Here is a 22640-nt window from a genome sequence, read left to right as displayed (position 1 = left end):
AAGTCAAAGGAGAAGATGGATGGCGGCGTAAAGTCCCTGATCACAAGACTTTGCGCCGGCCGAAGTGGCCGTGCGGTTAAAGGCGCTGCAGTCTGGAACCGCAAGACCGCTACGGTCGCAGGTTCGAATCCTGCTTCGGGCATGGATGTTTGTGATGTCCTTAGGTTAGTTAGGTTTAACTAGTTCTAAGTTCTAGGGGACTAATGACCTCAGCAGTTGAGTCCCATAGTGCTCAGAACCATTTGAACCATTTTTGAACAAGACTTTGCGTCAGTGTCCTGGATTAAATTACAAGTCTCTCCACAGTGTCTCATGAAGTGAGGACATGTGACACGGTTGATGATCTGTCTGTCGGACAGGAACGTTAAGCTCGGTACTATTCGAGAGGAATAGACTATGTGCCGGCACTGGGTTTTCAGCCACTCCCGTTTTTCCTCTTCAGGCAGCACAAACATGACACGACACAAAACACACAGCCATTACAGTCACGGAGACTTATAAAATACACTTAAACACACGACTCTAGCATTTCGCGAAGAAAAGATGTCACTGTAGGTGAAGGACAGGAAAAATTTTAAAATTAGGTTGCTCAACCTGCCTTTCAATGTCTTCCCGTCACCAATGTCATATGGCTTTACTTTACTTACGAAAGGGACGATTTCTTGTAAGCCAGTTGCCCCGTAAAGCGATTCCCATTAATTGTTCTGATCTCCTTTTCTCAGGTGCTACTGCTAAAGTATTCGAAGCTGGTCACAGATCTGGATGACATTCGATGCCAGAACATCGATGGCGACGAAAATGCCAATGTCAAGGTAAGCATCACACCTCATATATCTTACGCACACCATTTAAAAGCCATCCAACAGCCATCTATTTGTTAAAAGCACGTTTCCGTATTAACTGCGCTCGCCACTTTTCTAAACTCTACGTGACTGTAATCTGGAAAACGTGTGACATATTTACATGCAAAATAAACTATTTCCCGTTTGTTACTTTTGTCTGAACAGAACCATATTCCTCCACTCTGTGTCCGTATCCATGAAACAGAACTGTGTCATCATAGCAAAACTTTATTGGTTAACTGCTTTCATTTTTCAGAAAACGAATAAAAATTATTTTTAATCAATAAACAAAGATGTGTACGGTGCACTGTAAAGTTCATTGCGTAAGCAGTTAGATCAGCACATACACGTCACAGATATTAAATGAAATTAGTGAAGCATTGCAAAGCGTTTGACTTGTCAATTAACAATAAAAATTTCGCCAAACGACAGTAACAACAGGCAAGCAAGAGAAACTGTACATATCGTGTGTGATGAAATGAAGAAATTAAGATATTTCACACTTTATAATTCTTACAGTGCACTCCCTCACATTTTATTTGTGGTGCAAAGGTTTTCTTCGCCGAACACACCAAACACGAGGAAACCGTGGGCGCATAGGCTTTGTGAGTACAGTGTTTGCTCCACACCTTCTATCCCAGCAGTTGTACATACGTTTAAGAACTAAGGTAGATACTTTAACAATCCAATTGTGAGCATGTGTTTTCTATATTTAGGCTGTTATTTCTTCATCACGTCAGCTAAAGTCTTGCCGTAGACAGTGATCGGAATTCTAAATGAAAAGGGGGTTACTACAACAATCAGCTCTCGTAAAGACAGCGAGTCTATTCGCAGCCGAAGCTTGTGTTGAGGCGTAAGTGGATGTTTTGTTGCCCTTATGTTTGGTTTATATGATGCATCACAGGTTTCGTGCTACTATAGCAAATACGCACGTATTATTTCAGGTTTTCATTTGTGTAATTAAAGTGCCTGCATTTCAAAATTCCACTCGCTGCATTAAGTCACATTATCGCTACGTTTACTCTTAGGTGACAACGTATGATACCATACTGTTTCGACACCTGGAGCAGTTCTTCTTTAATTTTAATCAGACACTTAATAATTTTCTTCGCCAATTATTGCATTGAGTTTTTACGTTTTAGTTCCCTAAAATCTGTGCCGGCCGCGGTGGTCTCGCGGTTCTAGGCGCGCAGTCCGGAACCGCGCGACTGCTACAGTCGCAGGTTCGAATCCTGCCTCGGGCATGGATGTGTGTGATGTCCTTAGGTTAGTTAGGTTTAAGTAGTTCTAAGTTCTAGGGGACTGATGACCTCAGATGTTAAGTCCCATAGTGTTCAGAGCCATTTGAACCATTTGAACCCTAAAATCTGTCGTTCGTGTCTGTTGCTCTCTAAACGTAATAAATCAAAGGGTTTCACTTCGTAGCGTTACTGATTATTGTTCAAAGTATGTCAGGAAGCATCACAGCCTCTTCATCTCCACAAGTGCATCATTTCACTCAGAAGGGGCCTATGTCATCATTAGAGACCGCACGATTAGAGAAAGTGTTTCAGATATTGCATACCGCCTTCACGACATAAAGGCAAACGTAAACATTTGGTTTGTACTATCCGAATGCCGACAGTAACTACTTTATCCATAGAAAGATGACAGGAGAGCTTTTTATAACATTGGCAAGTGCTTGTTTTGCTGTATACTGCGATGTCAGTTCTTCGTAGTATAACGAGAAATGCTATTTCATAATTTTTGTCAGGCTCTATGGGAAGTTCTAGTCTAGTACGCTATACGCAAGAGTGAGAACGTAGTTCGCATAATCAGGATGGGGAACAGGTACACGGGAATTTTAATCTTGACTTTGAGGCGTGATAAAAACGTTTCCGGTTAATTAAGATATGGGTTTAGTTACTGTGCCAACGCGAAGTTATTATTAGCCAGGAACTTTCGTTATCGTCTACACTTTGTGGCAGGCTGTGCGTTCAGGTATTTTATTGTTAGTTCATTCCCCACGCTCCAAGGGGTCGGATAATAGGCAGTCGGAATTTCAAATTTTTTATCCACTAAGATATATATCAAGCAGTTACTATAGGCCATCCGTTAAAAATATTCAGATTATATAGGGTGATTCAGTTGCTCTACTTTGGGTTTTATGCAACCCACAACACCTTCAGGTATAACACACAAGATTTTCATACTCTCTCGCTCGCTGTCCTACAGAAAAAAATGAACAGAACGTTTTAATTTTCGACCTGTCCAAGAAAAATGTACAAAAGTTACCTCTTAGATAACTCAAAAACCGTGGCCTCCGGCGAAAACGTATCCCTGTTAAAAGTGTAGCTACACTAAGTTTCTCACAAAAAGCCCTGTTCATTGACATGACAGTTTCGCACTTGGTGTTTGAAGGCATTTGTAAGGGCAGCTGAATCATGTTGGCGGATTCATATAGAGTTTTTTAAGTATGACAGTGCATTTCGTCAATGCTTTGTTCGTTCAAATACCATATATGAAGGAAAGTAGGATTTAATGTTCTGTCAACAACGAGCTCATTAGAGATGGTGCTCGTGCTCGTTTTGGGATAAACACGGGGAGGGAAATCAGCGGTGCCCTGTTGAACGATCCTGGAATTAGCCTTGAGTTATTTAAAGAAGCCATGGAAGATCTAAATTTGGATGACCGGACAGAGATTTGAAGCAACATCCTCCTGGAAGCGAGTCCAATGTATTAACCACTGTAATAGCTCAGTTGGAGCTGCCTCTGATGTATAGAGTTTGACGATGATCTGTTTGCTCGAATGACCGAAACTGGTTATGATCGGATCTGTGAATGTGTTTAAAATAAAAATAAAATAAAAAAATACGTGACTCATCAATCACTCTCCTCCATAGACGGAATGCCATATCTTCCAGTAATAAATCTACTTTTCTTCCAGAAATATTTCACAGAACTGATGATTAGGTAATAAGGGGATTTGTGGTGAGTGAGTGGAAAAGGAAGTGGGAAGTATGGGGAAGCTTCTATATGTTTAAAAAATTTCATCTTATATTGAACGGATGTATTTATTCTTTATTTGATTAACTCTCTTCTGGTTACCTGTTTCATAAAAAGACGGTCAGGATTAATATGATATGCATACTGACTTGGTGTAAACTTGTTTTTTAATGTAATTTTTAGCCTATGTACTTTGATGACACACGATGTGTATATTACGAATGGTACTTTGAAGTCCTCATTAGACATTATTCAAAGAGGAATATTTCTACTCCACTTTTGAATGCTTCTATTGAATGTATATAAAGTTTCTATTTTTGTAGATTGTTGGATGGTCCTTATGTCGGTAGCACAAATGGAGAAGAAAAGTCCTAAACTTCTATAGAAAATGGAAGCTTTCATGGCATGAACAGTACTTGATTTCAAACTTAGGAAAAACAGTAAGGGCACTAAACACAGACCCTACAGCTACAAATGAACTGACAATGTTTAACAAACATTGGATAATTCATTTATATTCAGACATTATCTTCATTTTTTAAAATATTTAGGTGGGTTCTGCGGATGAATATTTGTCGTTGTTTAATCTGTTACATTACAAACCGTAGCCGAGTGACAAAAAGATTATAGATTATTTGTCTGACTAGACTACGTGAGGATTTTTAAGTAACTGATATGGTGTGGATGTTTAATATTACATAAGTATATTCACATTCCATAGGATAAACGATTGTGTGCTACATCAACATAGAGGACGAATGCAGAATCTCTAATCAGTGATGGATGCTCTTTGAGCGTTATTAAATCAGTGGGCAATCAGGTATGGCTACATACAGCATAATATAAACTATACATCCGTAGTGGCTAGGTACGCAGATCATACAGCTTATATCGATTAGTGTACCATTCACAAAAGAGCTTAAACTAAGAGTACAATATGTGTATTTATATATCATGGCCCATGTCTTTGGTTTTGTGTTTATACTATGATAACGTATTTCATATTCTATAAAGGGAGTTTTATGTGTATAACGCTCAGCTGTATACGTCTTATATTAGCATAACCACGACTTAATTTCCATAGCCCATAGGTTATTCTGTAATAGTGCTTATATACGCACTTTTTGTAATGGCAGTTTTTTTCGTACCTATCAGTTAAAGGAGGCTTAAAAATAGTTTGAAATACGTTGTTAAAATAAAAAATATCTACAGTTTTACAATCACAAGTATTTCATTGCAAACGTCTTTTGATTTTAGATACTATTACAGAATATGATTACAATTGTAAACCGATTTCGGCACTCGTACATTGGCCAACTTCAGAATCTGTACAAAAGCAAAATGAGAGAGGGTCTACATTTAAATTTCGAAATCTGCAAAATTTTTGCCACATCTGCTTGTAAGTGATGGTGGGTAAAAACCGAAACAGAGATATGTAGTTCATACCCATACCCCACAGACAATACTTCACTAACATAAAGTTCACGATATTAGTTGCCACAAAGAACCAGAGAACAGAAGCTACCCTGATTGATGTTCTGTGGTTTTTCTAAATTGCCTAAGGGAATAATACCGTGATGATTCTTTTGAAAAAAGCACGGCTGATTACATCGTTGTTCTTTCCCAGTTTCAGGTTGTGCTGCTTTGCTACTGATGTTGTCGCTGATGGAATGCTAAACCCTAACCTCCCTCCCATTTTGCGCTAGAGGCGACCAACGTTTTTACGTTGATGGATAACCTGGAAAACTGTAAATGTAATGATATAATAAACATAGGTATCGAAGTGATTCATAACCTTTCACACATTTTTACATTAAAGATGTTGCGTGATTTACCTCGACATAATTATGGAGATCAATTGGATCTGGAGCATAGAGTATGAAAAGCGAGGTATCACTTAAGTATGCATATATGGTTCTTCGGTTTTTGGTCTCTAGCTTAACTTGCCAGCACTTTGTTCTTAAATGTCGCCTTTGACGTCTAGGTATGGAGCGCGTGAGTTTTGACTTCAGCTTCGTCATTTACAAAAATAACTAGCAAAAATTTAAAGAATTTAAAACATTTATCTGGATTTTCTGTCCGTTTCCTCTTGTAGATTCAGAAGATAGCCAATGTACGGGTGGAAGCGGCTATGATTGTACCTCGTGACTGTGTCTTATAAAAATACACTCCTGGAAATGGAAAAAAGAACACATTGACACCGGTGGGTCAGACCCACCATACTTGCTCCGGACACTGCGAGAGGGCTGTACAAGCAATGATCACACGCACGGCACAGCGGACACACCAGGAACCGCGGTGTTGGCCGTCGAATGGCGCTAGCTGCGCAGCATTTGTGCACCGCCGCCGTCAGTGTCAGCCAGTTTGCCGTGGCATACGGAGCTCCATCGCAGTCTTTAACACTGGTAGCATGCCGCGACAGCGTGGACGTGAACCGTATGTGCAGTTGACGGACTTTGAGCGAGGGCGTATAGTGGGCATGCGGGAGGCCGGGTGGACGTACCGCCGAATTGCTCAACACGTGGGGCGTGAGGTCTCCACAGTACATCGATGTTGTCGCCAGTGGTCGGCGGAAGGTGCACGTGCCCGTCGACCTGGAACCGGACCGCAGCGACGCACGGATGCACGCCAAGACCGTAGGATCCTACGCAGTGCCGTAGGGGACCGCACCGCCACTTCCCAGCAAATTAGGGACACTGTTGCTCCTGGGGTATCGGCGAGGACCATTCGCAACCGTCTCCATGAAGCTGCGCTACGGTCCCGCACACCGTTAGGCCGTCTTCCGCTCACGCCCCAACATCGTGCAGCCCGCCTCCAGTGGTGTCGCGACAGGCGTGAATGGAGGGACGAATGGAGACGTGTCGTCTTCAGCGATGAGAGTCGCTTCTGCCTTGGTGCCAATGATGGTCGTATGCGTGTTTGGCGCCGTGCAGGTGAGCGCCACAATCATGACTGCATACGACCGAGGCACACAGGGCCAACACCCGGCATCATGGTGTGGGGAGCGATCTCCTACACTCGCCGTACACCATTGGTGATCGTCGAGGGGACACTGAATAGTGCACGGTACATCCAAACCGTCATCGAACCCATCGTTCTACCATTCCTAGACCGGCAAGGGAACTCGCTGTTCCAACAGGACAATGCACGTCCGCATGTATCCCGTGCCACCGAACGTGCTCTAGAAGGTGTAAGTCAACTACCCTGGCCAGCAAGATCTCCGGATCTGTCCCCCATTGGGCATGTTTGGGACTGGATGAAGCGTCATCTCGCGCGGTCTGCACGTCCAGCACGAACGCTGGTCCAACTGAGGCGCCAGGTGGAAATGCCATGGCAAGCCGTTCCACAGGACTACATCCAGCATCTCTACGGTCGTCTCCATGGGAGAATAGCAGCCTGCATTGCTGCGAAAGGTGGATATACACTGTACTAGTGCCGACATTGTGCATGCTCTGTTGCCTGTGTCTATGTGCCTGTGGTTCTGTAAGTGTGATCATGTGATGTATCTGACCCCAGGAATGTGTTAATAAAGTTTCCCCTTCCTGGGACAATGAATTCACGGTGTTCTTATTTCAATTTCCAGGAGTGTAGGTCTACAATACGTCAATCATTTTACCCGCATATACGTTATACTTCGTTGTGTTATCCAACTGGATAGTTTTCTATCATACTCGAGAATTTGTAGAAACAAAGTTAATGTTCACTAACACAGATGGTGATGCGGATACGGATGGAAAAAAAGGCAGTTCCGAATGATCGGTAGCGAACGAGTTTATGTAGTGAACGGACGGCCAGAAACTAAGATCAGAACAAAGCGAAGTTCATCAAACCCAGAGAGTAATCCAAATCGAGAACAAGCAACAGCCAAAGTCGGATTGTAACTACCGGTATGACTTGATAATGGTAGCTTTGTAAAATGCGAGAACACGCATGAGACGCTTTCGTAAAATAAAACCTGTATTTACGCTCCAACCACTGGCTGCTGCCAAATCACTGCTCTTGTGCCATTAAAATAATATAAAATTTCTAGATAAATTTAAATAATTTAAGTATTTAAAAATAGGTGATTCACAACATATGGCTTGCATGCCTCGATAGCGACTTAAGCTACACAAGCGTCGCACCGCTGACATACATACATAAACAAACACAAAATTTCAATTTTCGTCTGGGAAAATGCAGAACATTGTCCCAAAAATAAACTGGAAAAGTTCGAATCCCCCATTCTGACCTAGGTCATCAGACGAATGCTGCAACTGGAAATCCTCTCCTAAATATTCATAGTTGGCATTTTCTCTGCTCCACTACCACACTGATGGAATAATTGGGTGAAAAGAACGAATAACTACAACAGCTTATCATATTTTTACGAGCTGCGAATGAAAGATGTAGAAGAAATGGGTGATTCTTATGATTACATGATGGCGGTGTGGCGTATATTTTCCTCATTCTGAGGATGACAAGGTGGAGGTTGCTTGGAACTAGATAGGGATTGGGATGTGGGAAGTATTTTGCAGATGTTTTATGGAAAAAGATCTGTATTGTCTATGTGGAAAGCAACTCACAAGTAAGGTTTAGGTGTTATGATATGAGTGAGACGTCAAGTGAGCAAGGAAATGCTTCACTGAAGCTTTCATTCGAAGTGGGGTGGGCAGGTTACGGTGTAATTGGAAGAAAGGCTGGGAAAACATGTGGAGTGCTTGGAGATGGAAGCAACGACGGACTTGTTGGTAGCAGCTTTGCAACAATCCATGGTTCTCATGGAAAGGAGAGTGTTGGGACTTAAACGTTTACAGTATATGTAAGGGTGGGAGTGGTGTTTTAGCTATTTAAGGATTTGTGGAAACATTATGAATAGGTATAGGGTGTGAGCCAGGGACGATAGATATAGAAAGTATGGCATAGTGCCTTTCTTTTCTGGAATTGGAGGGAGTAACAAAACTTGGGAGCAGTAGAAGTTCATACTACATTTTTATAGGTACGATTGTGACTGATGAGAGTTTCATCTGTATAGATGGTGGTCATGAGATGTATCATCATGTTTCACTGGCTACTAGTTTTAATCTTTAATTTCTTCAATGATCTGATAAACTGCCTAGATGGCATTGGCAATAGGAAATAGCTGTATCTTTCAAGAGATTTTTAACGGACGAGTGCGTAAGCAGGACGCAAGCGAGGTTGTAGGCACGTATGGGGAGGATATTGTGAATTATAATGGAGAGAGTGTGACAGAAATGATTGTACAGTACAGTCTTAGGATATGGAATTGCTTTTCTCAACACAAAGGGATCCACAAATACAAGTAGAACTTAAACCTTACTTGTGAGTTGCTTTCCACATAGACAATACAGATCTATTTCCATATAACATCATAGCCTACAAGAAAGTTACAACCTATAATTGATTATGCTGTAGGGAAAGAAAGTAAACATACAAAGGAGGAGAATAGCAAAAAATTGGTAGGTGCTACAACAACGGTAATGAGAATGGAGGGAAACTGGACCAACTATAGTACAAGTTAAGTTTATTGCAGGATCCTTCAACAGCCTTGTCATAAAAGCTTAGACTGAGTGGGAAGCTACATGAGACTGATGTTACAACAGTGGAAGCAGAGTATAAGACAATTGTGAGAGCTATTCATTAAGCTGCCTTTGAGAGTCTCGGCGTAGTTGAGAACCCGTATGGAAAATTTGGAAGTGATTGGTAGGAAGGTGACATTGCCGCGAAGGTGAAGGAGCCAAAGGAGGACTATAACAGATGGCTTATGATCATTAGGACTGATAACAGGGTATATAAGGGGAGAGACAGGAAAAGCTAAAAAATGCTATACGGGATTTTAAATATGCAGAAATTAATATCTGCATAGGGAGTTCAAAATCCACAGAAACATGGAAGGACATAAAACAGCTAAGAACAAATGACAGAACTAGCGTAATCCTACATTAGATAAGCTTAGGTAAATGGAAGACATACTATGAAGAACTATTTGAAGAAGGTCGATCCGAATTTCAGATATGTGTTCCTTTGCAGGTAATGAACATGACACAGAAACCCAGGCTATAACAGCAGCGGAAGTAAGTTAAGCAGTTCAAAAATGCCAGAGCACTTTGACCTGGAGCTGTACGTATGGACTTGTTGAGTGCCGGGTCAAAGGTGTTATTTGAACATTCCGCAAAGCTATTTATCCTCTGTCGTAGTGGCAAAGAAACTCCTGTAAGAGTTTAAAGAAGGTTTCATCACAAAAATATTTACAAAGGGAATCAAGGATGACTACGTAAATTATCGAGGCAACCCAATTCTCTGTTCCATATCGAGACTGTATGGTAATATCGTTGAAACTAAAACTGAGAGAGAAATTGAGGAAGTAGATACGAGAGCTCCATGGCTCTCCGGTAGGGTGGTCTCGTATCGATAATATCTGCAGCATTAGACAGGCTACTGACAAGATAATGACGCATAACTTGGAGACGCTGATGGCTTTTATAGACTTGCAGAAAGCCTATGACAGTGGAGCACTTTCTGGGATGTGGGAAGCAATGAATAACCAGAGCATTCATAAATGTTATCTACAAGCCGTTAGAAAGTTGTATTCAGATAATACTTGGGGAGTAACTATCACAGAAAATATTAGCGAAAGGCTGAGACAAGGATGCTGCTTAGCGCCTATTTTTCAACGAAGCACTGAAAAATTGGAAAGAGAAGTGCAAAAAGATGGAAATTATAGTAGGTGATGACATCCTATTCTCCCTAAATTTCGCCGACGATCAGGTCATGTTCGACAAGGAAGAGGAGGCTGTGTCCTATATGTTAAGCTTAATTAAGAATATGGGCAGTGGGGCATGAAAATTAACTTTACAAAGACTAATTTGCTGTCGGAGTATAGGAAAGGATATCGTCTTAAATGATGAATCTATAGTAAAGTGCTTTCTGTCATACAAATATTGAGGGACAATCATTTCGGATAAAGGTGGAAGCAACGAGGAAATAAAGCACAGGATAGGAAAGGGAAATGTGGTAAGTGAAGAGTAACATTCCATTATTTAGATTAGAATTACAGTAAAAATTTGAAAAGGGGGACCTACGAAACTTCAGTTGGGGGTATTGCTCTGTATGGCGCTGAACTGTGGGATGTAAGAGGGTCAATGACAAGAAGTTAAAAGGAATGGAAATGGAGTTTTGGAGACAAAGTCGTGAAGTAAAAATAAGAAATGAAGTGCTGCGAGAATAGATGGGAGTTACAAAGTATATTGTAGATGCAATTGCAAATAATGGGCTAATGGTATGGACATCATAGAAAAATGGCAGGGGAAAGATGATCTAAACTGTGGCACTGAAGGTTTCCACGACACACAGAAGGATGACACCGGCTAGATGGGAACGACGGCGCGAGGTGTGCGATATAGGACAGTCCCAAGCAAGACGATGATCGGCAAGATGGAAGGAGACGGAAACATGGACGCGAGAGACGCCGCATGGTGTATAAAACTCTCAGATGTTGTGGGCTTTGGTTGGATTGGTTAGTTGGTGAGCTTCCAAGTTAATTTACGGTCATGATTTAGTCCAAGATATTTCATTATTTTGGTTAAGTGAGTGGGCCGGATGTCTGGTGTCAGGTGAAGTTCTCTAGGATGGAACAGCTGGGTGGTTTTTCCTATAATTATTGACTGGATTTTACCTGGATCTCTGTAGAAAGCTCCACTGGTTGCGCCAGAACTTGATTTTGTAGAGATAAAGTTGGAGGGATCGTTGGGATGAAACGAAATTACTAGACAGGAAAGACGTCGGTGTTTTCAGCATATTCTAGTAAACACAAGGGGTAGTTTTCTGACATCATAGACGAGCTGCGTCGATCATGGTGTTTAACAGTTCTATTAGACGAGCGCCCACTCCCTCCCCCCTCCCCCCCTCCCCCAAATATATTAGTTGCCCACGCCACGGCGACACATGGGAAATTACAGGCTGGGTAGCAGAATACTGCATCGGCGAGGTGAATATGAGTGAGCGGCAGTCGTTGCCGTTGACTTTTTTTACCCACATTCGATTCGACCTCCCTCGCCTTCGCGCAAGTGAGTACTGGCCTATGCGCAGACGAGTGAGCTCCGCATGGTGGTGCAGGCGGCTGTGTCTTCAGGCCAGGTAGTCTCGGCTATTTTCCGCCAAACTATGCAAAGTTCATTCGCCTTGTCTCTGGCAAACCGCAGACGAGGGCATAGAGAGAATCTCTGGCTGCATATGGGTATCAGTATTGGGCTGAATCAGGAAACTGAACTGCTATCAGATACTAAAGATAGGATGGGAGTTCATGCTGATACAGAAGTCTAGCCGGCCGCTGTGATCGAGCGGTTTTAGGCGCTTCAGTCCGGAACCGCGCTGCTGCTACGGTCACAGGTTCGAATCCTGCCTCGGGCATGGATGTGTGTGATGTCCGTAGGTTAATTAGGTGTAAGCAGTTCTAAGTCTAGGTGACTGATGACCTCAGATGTTGTCCCATACTGCTTAGAGCCATTTGAACCATTTTCTGAACAGAAGTCTAGCAGACGAAGATGATGTTGAGGTAGAGTAGTTCACTCGTTTCTGTAGTTGGCTACGACACGCGATTTGTTCATTCCTTCATTCTTAGCTCTAAAATCTGCAGACTAGATTGTGAAATCCGAGCAAAGCACGTACGGACCTGGTAGAGTGTCCGCCCCCGGTAGCTCAATGGTCAGCGCGACAGAATGTCAATCCTAAGGGCCGATTTTCGATTCCCGCCTGGGTCGGAGATTTTCTCCGCTAAGGGACTGGGTGTTGTGTTGTCCTAGTCATCATCATTTCATCCCCATTGACGCGCAAGCCGAAGTGGCATCAAATCGAAAGAGTTGCACCCGACGAACGGTCTACCCGACGGGAGGCCCTAATCACACGACATTTACATTTTAGCTGAGAGAGTAAGTTACCAATGTCGCCCCACTCAAAAATCATTGCCAGAAGAGAGTATATGTTTCAGGTTTCCTGCAAACACAGCTCTGCTGTGATATGGATACCGGGAGCATCACAGGGTATGAGTGAAATGATGCGGCAACTAGAAACGTTCTCCAATTTTGAGGTACGCGGGACAGTGCAATTCACGTGGGGCAAGCGTCAAAATATTCGCAGATTCACCGTAAAATTCTGCAGGAATATGGGCCAAATCCCAATGTCGAGTCCAGCCGTAGTGAAATGGTGACATCATCACCAAGTTGTATAATTTGAAGGGGGAACAGGGATAAAGGAAAGGAAAAGGAAGGAACTAGTGATATCGGCTGCATCGTGACTTTTGCGGAATAAGTGGTGACGAGTGAAAGTGGCTGCCGGACCGGGATTCGTACCGGGACTTCCTGCTTACTAGGCAGTTGCGTTAGTCACTACGCCATCCGGACACAGTGTTTATCGCACTTGCGTGGACTATCTCAACACGCCACCCGGCCGACCCTCAATCCCACCTAGCACCACCTATCCGCAGTCCCCATCCATGTCCTGCTTTCTAGCTGCTTTGAGATTTCCGCAGGAGATTGAACGAAATTGTGCATCCGCACTGAGGGTGGTTGGTTCATAGCCCATCGACGCGAACCAGTTACAGGAATACATGGCGTCTGTACTTTAGGACATGTCCTAAAGAACAGAGCCGATGCATTCGTATAATTTTCCCAAGACTGGACATTGTCGATCGAGAGGGGAGACCATCGACATCGACCACAGTCGACAATATCGAGGCATTCTTTTCGACAGGGTGAAAGAACAAGTAGGTGAAAAGAGAGTTTTCCAACGACGAGGACGTTAACACAGCTATTCTCGAATGACACCGTAAACAAGGAGCGGAATTTTATCTTTGAGGACCTGAACAATTGGAACAACGGACCAACTGTTATTTGTAGAGATTTGGTGACTATGTTGTGCAGTAGTGTTATGTATCTGTGTCACCTTAAAGTGCAGTGTAGCATTTAATAAATGTTAGCTGGACTGTCATAATGGCATGTAACTTAGTCTCTCAAATTACAATGAAATGAATACTCCTAGCTGCATACAGGCGTTGATATAAGTCAACAGGGACAGTTGAAAATGTGTGCCCCGACCAGGACTCGAACTCGGGATCTCCTGCATACGTGGCAGACGCCCAATCCATCTTTTTTTTTTCATTTTGTTCGGTATGTTGGTTCCGTTTGGTCTGGGCAGACGTCACAAGACATCCGTTCAAGTTGATTGTTGATTCCTTTACTCAGTTTTTTATTACAGAGGACGAGCAGGCCTCGTCCATCTGAACCACCGAGGACACACAGGATAGTGTGACTGCAAGGACTTATCTCTGGCACGCCTCCTGTGAGACCCACATTCCCAACTTATTGTCCCGCACTATATTCATAATGCTCCTGCCCGTTATAATTACTCGCGGCTTTTTTATGATTCCTGTAGGAGTTCGGGCACTGTTTGTGCATCCGCACAGAAGAAGATGGTCAAATGGCCGGTGAGCCTTAACTATACATATACCATGGGTGACCATGCAGCTCATTAGAATGAAATTACAATGAAACGAATTGTTAAGCCTCACCGGCCATTTGGCCATCTTCTTCTGTGCGGATGCACAAACAGTGCCCGAAATTTTACGGGAATCGGCAAAAAGCTGCGAGTAATGTAATGGGCAGGGGCTCTATGTATATAGTGTGGGACAATAAGTTGGGAATGTGAGTCTCACGGGAGGCGTGCCAGAGATAAGTCCCTGCAGTCGCACTATCCTCTGTGTCCTCGGTGCCTCAGATGGATAGAACGTCTGCCATGTAAGTAAGAGATCCCGGATTCGAGTCCCGGTCGGGGCACACATTTTCAACTGCCCCCGTTGACTTATATCAACGCCTGTATGCAGCTAGGGGTATTCATTTCATTTAACGAGCTTCATGGTCACCGATGGTATCTGTTCTCTCGGACATGTCCATACCATCTTCATGTATATACAGGGTGCGTCAAAAATGTGTACACACTTTGAAACGTCATAGAAAATTTATTTCCCGTTCTACAATGTTAAATTTCTGGAAATGGAAAGCTTAAAGTCCAATTGCAAAAATAAATTTACTTTGCGAATGTGATTAATGTTCAAATTGGTGGCCTTCAGCATCAATACATTTCTGAGTACGAGTCACCACTGATTCCGTACGTCGTACCAAAGTGTCCCATGAGATTTCTGTGCACACCGCCTGAATCTCATTCCAAAGTGTGTCCAGGTTACGTGGTTTACGTTTGTACACCTCATCTTTTCCTGTGCCCCATAAGAAGAAATCCAGTGGTGTGAGGTCTGGAGAGTGTGCAGGAAACTCGATTGGTCCCATGTGTCCTATCCACTGGCCTGCCACATTGTGATCCAGGTATGCTCGTACGTCCCTGTGATAGTGCGGCGGGGCGCCATCTTGTTGGAAATAAAACTCATCATTACCATATAATGCACGAATGGTAGGGAATATGGAGTCAGCAAGCACTGTTAGGTACGTTTCTCCAGTAACAGTACCTTCAAAGAGGAAAGGCCCAATGAGTCCCCTTGCAGACAAACCACACCACACATTTACACCAGGCAAATCCACAGCCTTTTCAACTGTAATGTGAGGATTATCTTCATCCCAATACATACAATTGTGCGTATTGACAGTTCCATTGAGTTTGAATTGGGCTTCATCCGACCAAATTATGCTACCCATAAATCCCGGTTCACGTCTCACCATCTCCTGAACCCATTCACAAAATTCTAACCTCCGGTCTGGATCGTCGTCACTTAGCTGTTGCACCAGCCTTGGAATGTACACACGAAACTTGCCCTTCTTCAGAGTGCGTAGCACACAACTAGCACTTACATTACTCTCACGTGCCGCTTGCCTTGAAGATTTTTGAGGCGAACGCTGAAACAGTTCCAAGACCGCAGTTTTGGAATCATCACTTGTAGCTGTACGAGGTCGCCCTGATCGACCTTTATGCATACCACACACTGTTCTATGAATTTCGAATTTGTCTCGTAGACGTGTAATTGTTAACCTTGGAGGTGGTTCTGTACCATACTCACTTCTCGACTGTCTTCGAAGCGCAGCTACATTCTCAAACTTCCAGTACCACTTAATTATCTGCTTCCGCGCTTCAAAGCTCAAACGCACGTCCGCCATGTTGCAGTTACTTCCTTGCCACTGCTGCCACCTGTTGAAGAAACATAATATTACTATCTCACAGATATTTAACCTTGTAGAAGGGGAAATAAATTGTCTATGACAGTTCAAAGTGTGTATACATTTTTTTGACGCACGCTGTATTATTCTCTGGAGTCGCCTGGTGGAGGCAGTCTCTTAAGCGGTGGCGGTGCTGTGGTGTGCAGGTGAAGGACGTGTCGCGCAACTCGGTGTGCCGCGTGCCGGAGGAGCAGCTGGTGCAGCCTCTGGACGTGCTCAACGGCGTGCTGGCGGCGCTGATCGCTCTCTCGCTCGCCAAGCTCGCCTACGACTACTGGGCCTTCAAGCGCACCGGCAAGCTGCCCTGGCTCGTCGGCAAGATGCCCTGAGCCGCGGCACCAGCCGGCCACGCATCCATCCGCTCCCCGCCTGCCGGCGCTCACGGCCACGTCCACAGTATTTCAACAAGTAACGCAGCCTTACGGGCAGATGACCGAATTAGAAATGTTGCTCTAAGCGCCCCCGATTACGCGGCTCACGTAACTAAGCACGACGTCGCAGTTTCTTTAAGAGATGTAACATTTGTCGAGGATTTGCAGAAACACACCCTTTAATTTCCTTCTACGATTCAGGTATAGTGTGAAGGTTGTTCATTTGAACTGTGATCCGAGCAAGTCAGGTGTGGTGGGCTGTTTCAGCTCTAAGACTGTCCTGCTGAAACCACATGCTTTTGTTCATGTTTAGCGTTGAAAAATTGTTGCACCATCTGTATGTAGCGCTCAGTGTTCATTATGCCACGAAATTATGTGACACTGCGCATAAAACACACACTTTTTGTGTATCCAGAGACTATGATATGGATTTTGCGTGGCCCATATGAGTGTGTACGTGCATTCACATGTACACCAAGATGGAATCTTGCCTCGTCAAACCAAAACAAACTATCGAATTCTTATTCATATGCCGTTGTATATGACACTGATGGGAAGGTATATGTTTTGCATTGTCTCCAGAGGACAACTCTTGCGCATCACGAATTTTGTGCGGGAGCAATACAGTTGGGCAATACAGTGTGGATGTAACCTCCAGAGAGACCAGATGTCCCCAACAGGCATCACACAGACTTCACGGGACCCAAAGAATATGCAGCTCCTTTTGGCTGCATTTGCCACATTTCCTGTCTTCTGTCGTACAGGAACTTGATGGTAGATTAATTTGGTGCATTCTTACAAAACCTCTTTGTGAAGACTTCGGAGTGGCGACATTTATTGTGCTGAGTGACACTGAATATTCTCTTTGGTAATGTGTAGCCCATTTCTTTCTCAGTTAAACGAAAATCAGCGTCTGCAACGAGAAAGAAACATTGTTCCATAAGACTGCGTTACTTTTTGAACACCCTGTATTTGATGAGGACTACATTTCGTCGATCATTAATAATTTAACTATCAGAATCGTTGTAAAAGGACAACAAAGTTTCCAGTATTAAATACGCTACAATGGACGTGGCAACAGGACAAAATGTTTCAGCCAACAAATCTCGTACACCATGGGAACAGCATCTCTCTTAGCTTTAGATTCAGACCTGTAAGCAGCTGTGTTCATCTTCAGTTTATCTGATATTGTGGCCTAGTTGTACTCCGTGTTCCTATTTGAATTTGTGTTTGTGTAATTAATTTTCTATTGCTTGTCTGTTATTTTTACTGCTGAATCCCAGATTGGCAAAGCGGTCCGTATTGAAGGAAATGTGTCTCAAGTACTCTGCAGGTAGTTGGCCACATAGTAACTGTTGAAAGCTGCAGTATTCGATGAAAAGTCTTCGTGCTGTTTTGTTTAGATCATAAAGGATACATTTCCGCGAATTTACCGGTATCCGTACACTTTTTAAAGCATTATTGCTATGTATCGTACATACAACATATACTTTGAACTAGTCTGTTTCAGCCACCTACACAACTATTCGTATCATATTCGTTTTCCCGAACATACCCGAAACATCCAAAGCATCAGTAGCGGATATTGCTCCACTTAAATCCACCTACACTCAGAAATTAATGAAATTTGTTAATGGTTGAAAATCTTAAAGAGAGTGAGACCTGAAATTTTGTCAGAATCGAAACGATGAGTTACCAACAATACAGACGTCCACATAATCAAGAGGTACTGTAGATAACATTCCAACAATTCATGAGTAGCAGTTGCTGCACTTTCAGACTGTAGAAAGTTTAATTGCGTGCTGGGCAATAAAAAAAACCGAAGATCAATCAACAGGACTTTCTTACATAAAACCGCTGATCAAATAAGCGTGTGAACCACAGCAAACATTTACATTGTGGAACTCTTTCACGTCTCGAACAAGCAAAGACCTTCCTTCTGGAAATGGGAAAAGTTGTCCTCCCACCTATTTCTCAAAATCAGAAGCGGTGTTTATTTGTGGGGCCGTTCCAGTAATTGGTTCCTAATAATATTACCGTTTGTCAGTAATTTACACAGCTACTTCCGAACAGATTATCTGACTTTTTTAAATGACATCGGAAATTACTTCGTGCCAATAATTTTGGCTTCCGGTGAATGTCCAGTTATGATAACAGAATCGCTCGCATGCATCAAAGGTCGGTTTTAACTGAACTTACGTCACTTATATTTCTTTTACGGCAGTGAACTTGCGCAGTGAGAGTAATCAGAGCTCAAAGAGGTTGAACGCGCCTTACGCCACAAAGAAATGTCCCTAGTCTCTCACTTTCTCTCCGCCTCTCTTTACTTCTTTGTGTTTTTCTCTCTGCACTCTCTTCCTCCCTCCCCCCTTTTATCAAGCGATCACGTGCCCTGATACCACTCGCAACATCAACAAGCAACCATCCTCTGTGTGTACTCGATTCTTCCTTCACCCAGTCTTCTGAAACACTCAGCTATGTTGGAGCGTTTTCAACTAACGTCGTTAGTGCAATTGATCCACGGTGGGAGTAATTTCCCGTGGTCCCCCCGCCCCCCCCCCCCCCCCTTAAGGCTCTGGTCACTGCCATTTCAGACGTCCTTCCTACTTCTCCAGCGTGTTGGAGCTATCTGTTTCTCACAATGTTTATGATGTGATGAGCACACATCGTATCACATACTTTTCTGTTAACCAACTACCTGCACACTCATCCATCTTTAACAGCTCTGAGAATCAGCTTCATGGTCCTTTTCCGACGCTATTAACTTCTTTTCTCTCATACTTCCTATGTATCCACATGTATTGTCTGTAAAGTACAATTGAACGAATAGTGGTCGTGCTCATCTTAATCTTTGTTCGATCTGATAGCCCTGTTAAACTCAGTGCAGCTCATGAAACTGTGTTCATTATGAACACTTACGGCTGATATTCTAGATCCTCTATATATTTTTAATTACATTTCTTCATTATTTGTTTCATACTGCCATCATAATATTCCGTACTTATGATGAAAACTATCAGAAGTGTTATTATTCAAGTATATAGATTACTAACTCTTGCTGAAAAGTATCACCCTTCGATCTTAGAATTTCTGTAACGAACTTCAGCTGCAATGCGCAATGACACCTATTCGAAACCAGGATGTCTTCTTCCAACTCCGCTCAAAATTTCTCCAAATATACGTGCTAGCTGAGAGATAGCACTAGTAGGGAATATTTTGCCTTCTTTTTGGGCATGCACTTGTAAAATGACAAGTGGTCTTTGATAACAGCGAGCACTATAACCTGAATTACGAAACATTAAATCAGTTTGTACGATTCCACAAAATAAATTTCTTTTTTCAGTTGACAGCACATACACATATGGTATTTTCCTAAACATAATAACAAATATACAGAAGGAATGGTCAATATTCAGGGATATGACAGGAATGATCATTCGAAACAAAAAGTCCAGTAAACATGGACTCTAAAGCGGGTGCTTTAGGAGCTATGAGCAATTCTTGATCTTCGATACTGTAAAACAAATCTCTTCTACTTCAAGCTCTTTGATTTACATATTTTGGGAAATGGTAGCATCGACGAAAACAAGAAAAGAAATGTCCATTAAATATGTGCTCTACAATGTATGTCTTCAAAGTTATGAACACATGTTCATTAGTGGAGGAAATATTTCTTAATAATGAATCTGAATAAGCTGCCTCTCTCTTACAGAACTCACAAAGAAACGAATGTTTACCAACGTTGTGGGAGGAGTTTTCAAATTGCTGTTACTAATATAAGTCATATACTGCGTTTTTTTTTTAAATAAAGAGGCCATTTTCAAGGTCTGCCTTTCCCAGGCAGAGAAATACCTGCCTTTCAACATATTCATGCTTGTTTTCTGTCCCAATCTTTGCCCTCCCCCCCACCCCCCCGCCAATTTTATGTTGCGTTTTACACTACACTCCAGTATCATAGAAGCTATTCATTCCCCCTGGCGTCTTAAAGACGTCCTGTTGGCTTGTCCCTTCTTCTAGTTAATGCTTCAACGTCTTCATCTTCTCGCTGATTCTGCGGATAACCTCCTCGTTTCGTGCGTTAATAAATCGCTTAATTCTGAGAGCTATTCTGCAACACCACATCTCAAATGCCTCTCGTCTCTTCTTTCCCGTTTATCCAATAGGCTGCATTTCACTTCCAAACAATGCTATATATTCTCTATTGCTCTGTTATTTCTTTCTCGAGTTGGGTCCTGTGTTTAAGAACAGCATAAATATTTTGGCGAGGAGTTTTACAAAACAATCACAATTTGGGCAGACTGCCTGAAACAACGGTTTATAATTACAAAAACGTGAGATTGCACCTCTTAAATAGAAAAACACGCACAGAGTTTAAGAATTAAACTACGATTTAAAGACAGAAAAGCTAAATACATAGCTTGTTGGTCTGCTGGTGGTTAACAGGCGAAAGCTGGAGCCTAACAGAATCTTGAAGTCTCCAAGAAGAGAATCACAAGGCGTTGTGAATGTTATCAAGAGTCTTCCTACCAAAATTCGGGGTTTTGAATACTTTCATCCACCTCAGATAACTTCAGTATTGTGACAGCATGACAGGTGCGTGGAGCTAATACAACGCTGAAAAGAGTAGCCAAATATTCATTCACCCCTGGGTACATATTTTTAGATCTGTGTGCCGTTTCCTAACGGCTTTCATGCTCGTCGTATTCCATAACAAGGAGTCGTAACTGCTGCATGTCAAATCCAACACAATAGTTATCAAGTGCATGTGGTATCTCTAGGTTTTCTTTTTCAGTTGTGAAAAATGAAAATGTTTTTTCATCATTTTCGAAAATGTTAATCTCGTTGAGAGGAAATACTTCTTAATAATGAATCCGAATAAGCTGCCTCTTTCTTGCAGTACTCACAAAAAAATGAATGTTTGCCAACGTTGTGGGAGGAGTTTTCAAATCGCTATTACTAACATAAATCATATACTGCGAATTTTTCTTTGTTTTGTAAATAAAGAGGCCATTTTCAAGGACTACCTTTCGCAAGCAGAGAAATACCTGCCTTTCGACGTATTCATGCTTGTTTTTCCACATGTTTGACATCTGTGACTGTTTCGTCTCATGCACGCATTTTTTGGAGGGAACAACAATATACATATACAGCGTTGGTTGCCAGAACTTGTTTTTAGTCTTTTATAATTATGAAACTAAAGTGACCTGAAGAATTTACAGTCTGCAATAGATATTGCAACGAACTGGTGGAGTCGCGTTCAGGAAACATTATTTACGTATAAGACACTCCCTTAACAAATACAGTGAATAAAATTACAGTATTAACAACATTTTTGTGCATAGTGAAAGAAACAGTGTGAGTTTTGATCCAAAAAGTATTACATGAAGTTACCACATAAATTACATATAATTAGTTTGTGACTTAATATAACAGTATTGTCTTTATTTTTAATTTTTGTTTTAGAAACTATTGTTGTAAGACTGAATATTTCAAACTAATTTCATGACAAGCATGCAAACGTGCTTGGTGAGTTTCATTACGTTTCTATTGTTTATCAGAAAACTGTGTATATATGTACTAAACAGTCAGTTTTGCGTTACCATGGACACATACGTCAATGCTGGTCATTTTGATACGTATTGTGACATCTCAAAAAATGTGCAATAGTACGTATTTTTCCTATATTGAGAGGCTATGTATAGATATAGTGTTATATTTTTTTATTTATTTGTCCGAGAACCAACAGTTTAAGGTGAAATTAATATATCAAATAAACTTTATTTTATTTTGTTTGTGCTGTCTTTACTGAAATTTTCCCTCTATTTCCCTATCATTGTCGATTTTGAAATCTGATATTAAAATATTTTTGCTGTGCCTATCATGTTCACAATAATACTGCTTTAATTAGGGACTGAGCTTGTCTCAGAAGTTTTTTTTAGATAAGTCAGTCGCTTTCTATCGGTTTATTTACAGTGTGCAAATGGCGGGTTCCGTCACTCAGAGTGTCTTATCAATGTAAACTGTGATAGAAAGCAGACTCAGTGACCATAAATTATTGAAGTATCAACAACCAAATGCTCATCTACAGCTAATAAAACCAGCTGCTGTTTGCGCCAATGTAGATCTCACTAAATAAACCGCAGCTGTAATTTTATGATAGTTCTTTATTGTACTAATTATAATCGCTGAAAGACAAAGCTAATCTGTGAGCCAGGTAGGTATTTAGT

The 22640-nt window shown here is 42.1% G+C and overlaps 1 protein-coding gene across 1 annotated transcript in view; it reads left to right on the top strand.

Annotated features, from left to right (window-relative positions):
- Positions 1-22151, top strand: part of LOC124602299 (protein singed wings 2) — a 443654-nt gene extending 421503 nt beyond the window's left edge. The window contains exons 8-9 of the mRNA XM_047136347.1: positions 723-812; positions 16189-22151. Of these exons, the coding sequence (XP_046992303.1) occupies positions 723-812; positions 16189-16371 (273 nt within the window). The 3' untranslated portion in view covers positions 16372-22151. The remainder of the gene's footprint in view (positions 1-722; positions 813-16188) is intronic.
- Positions 22152-22640: the final 489 nt, after the last annotated feature.

This window comes from Schistocerca americana, chromosome 1, assembly GCF_021461395.2.
Source record: "Schistocerca americana isolate TAMUIC-IGC-003095 chromosome 1, iqSchAmer2.1, whole genome shotgun sequence".
NCBI lineage: Eukaryota > Metazoa > Arthropoda > Insecta > Orthoptera > Acrididae > Schistocerca > Schistocerca americana.
This window is presented reverse-complemented; position numbering and strand designations above follow the sequence as displayed.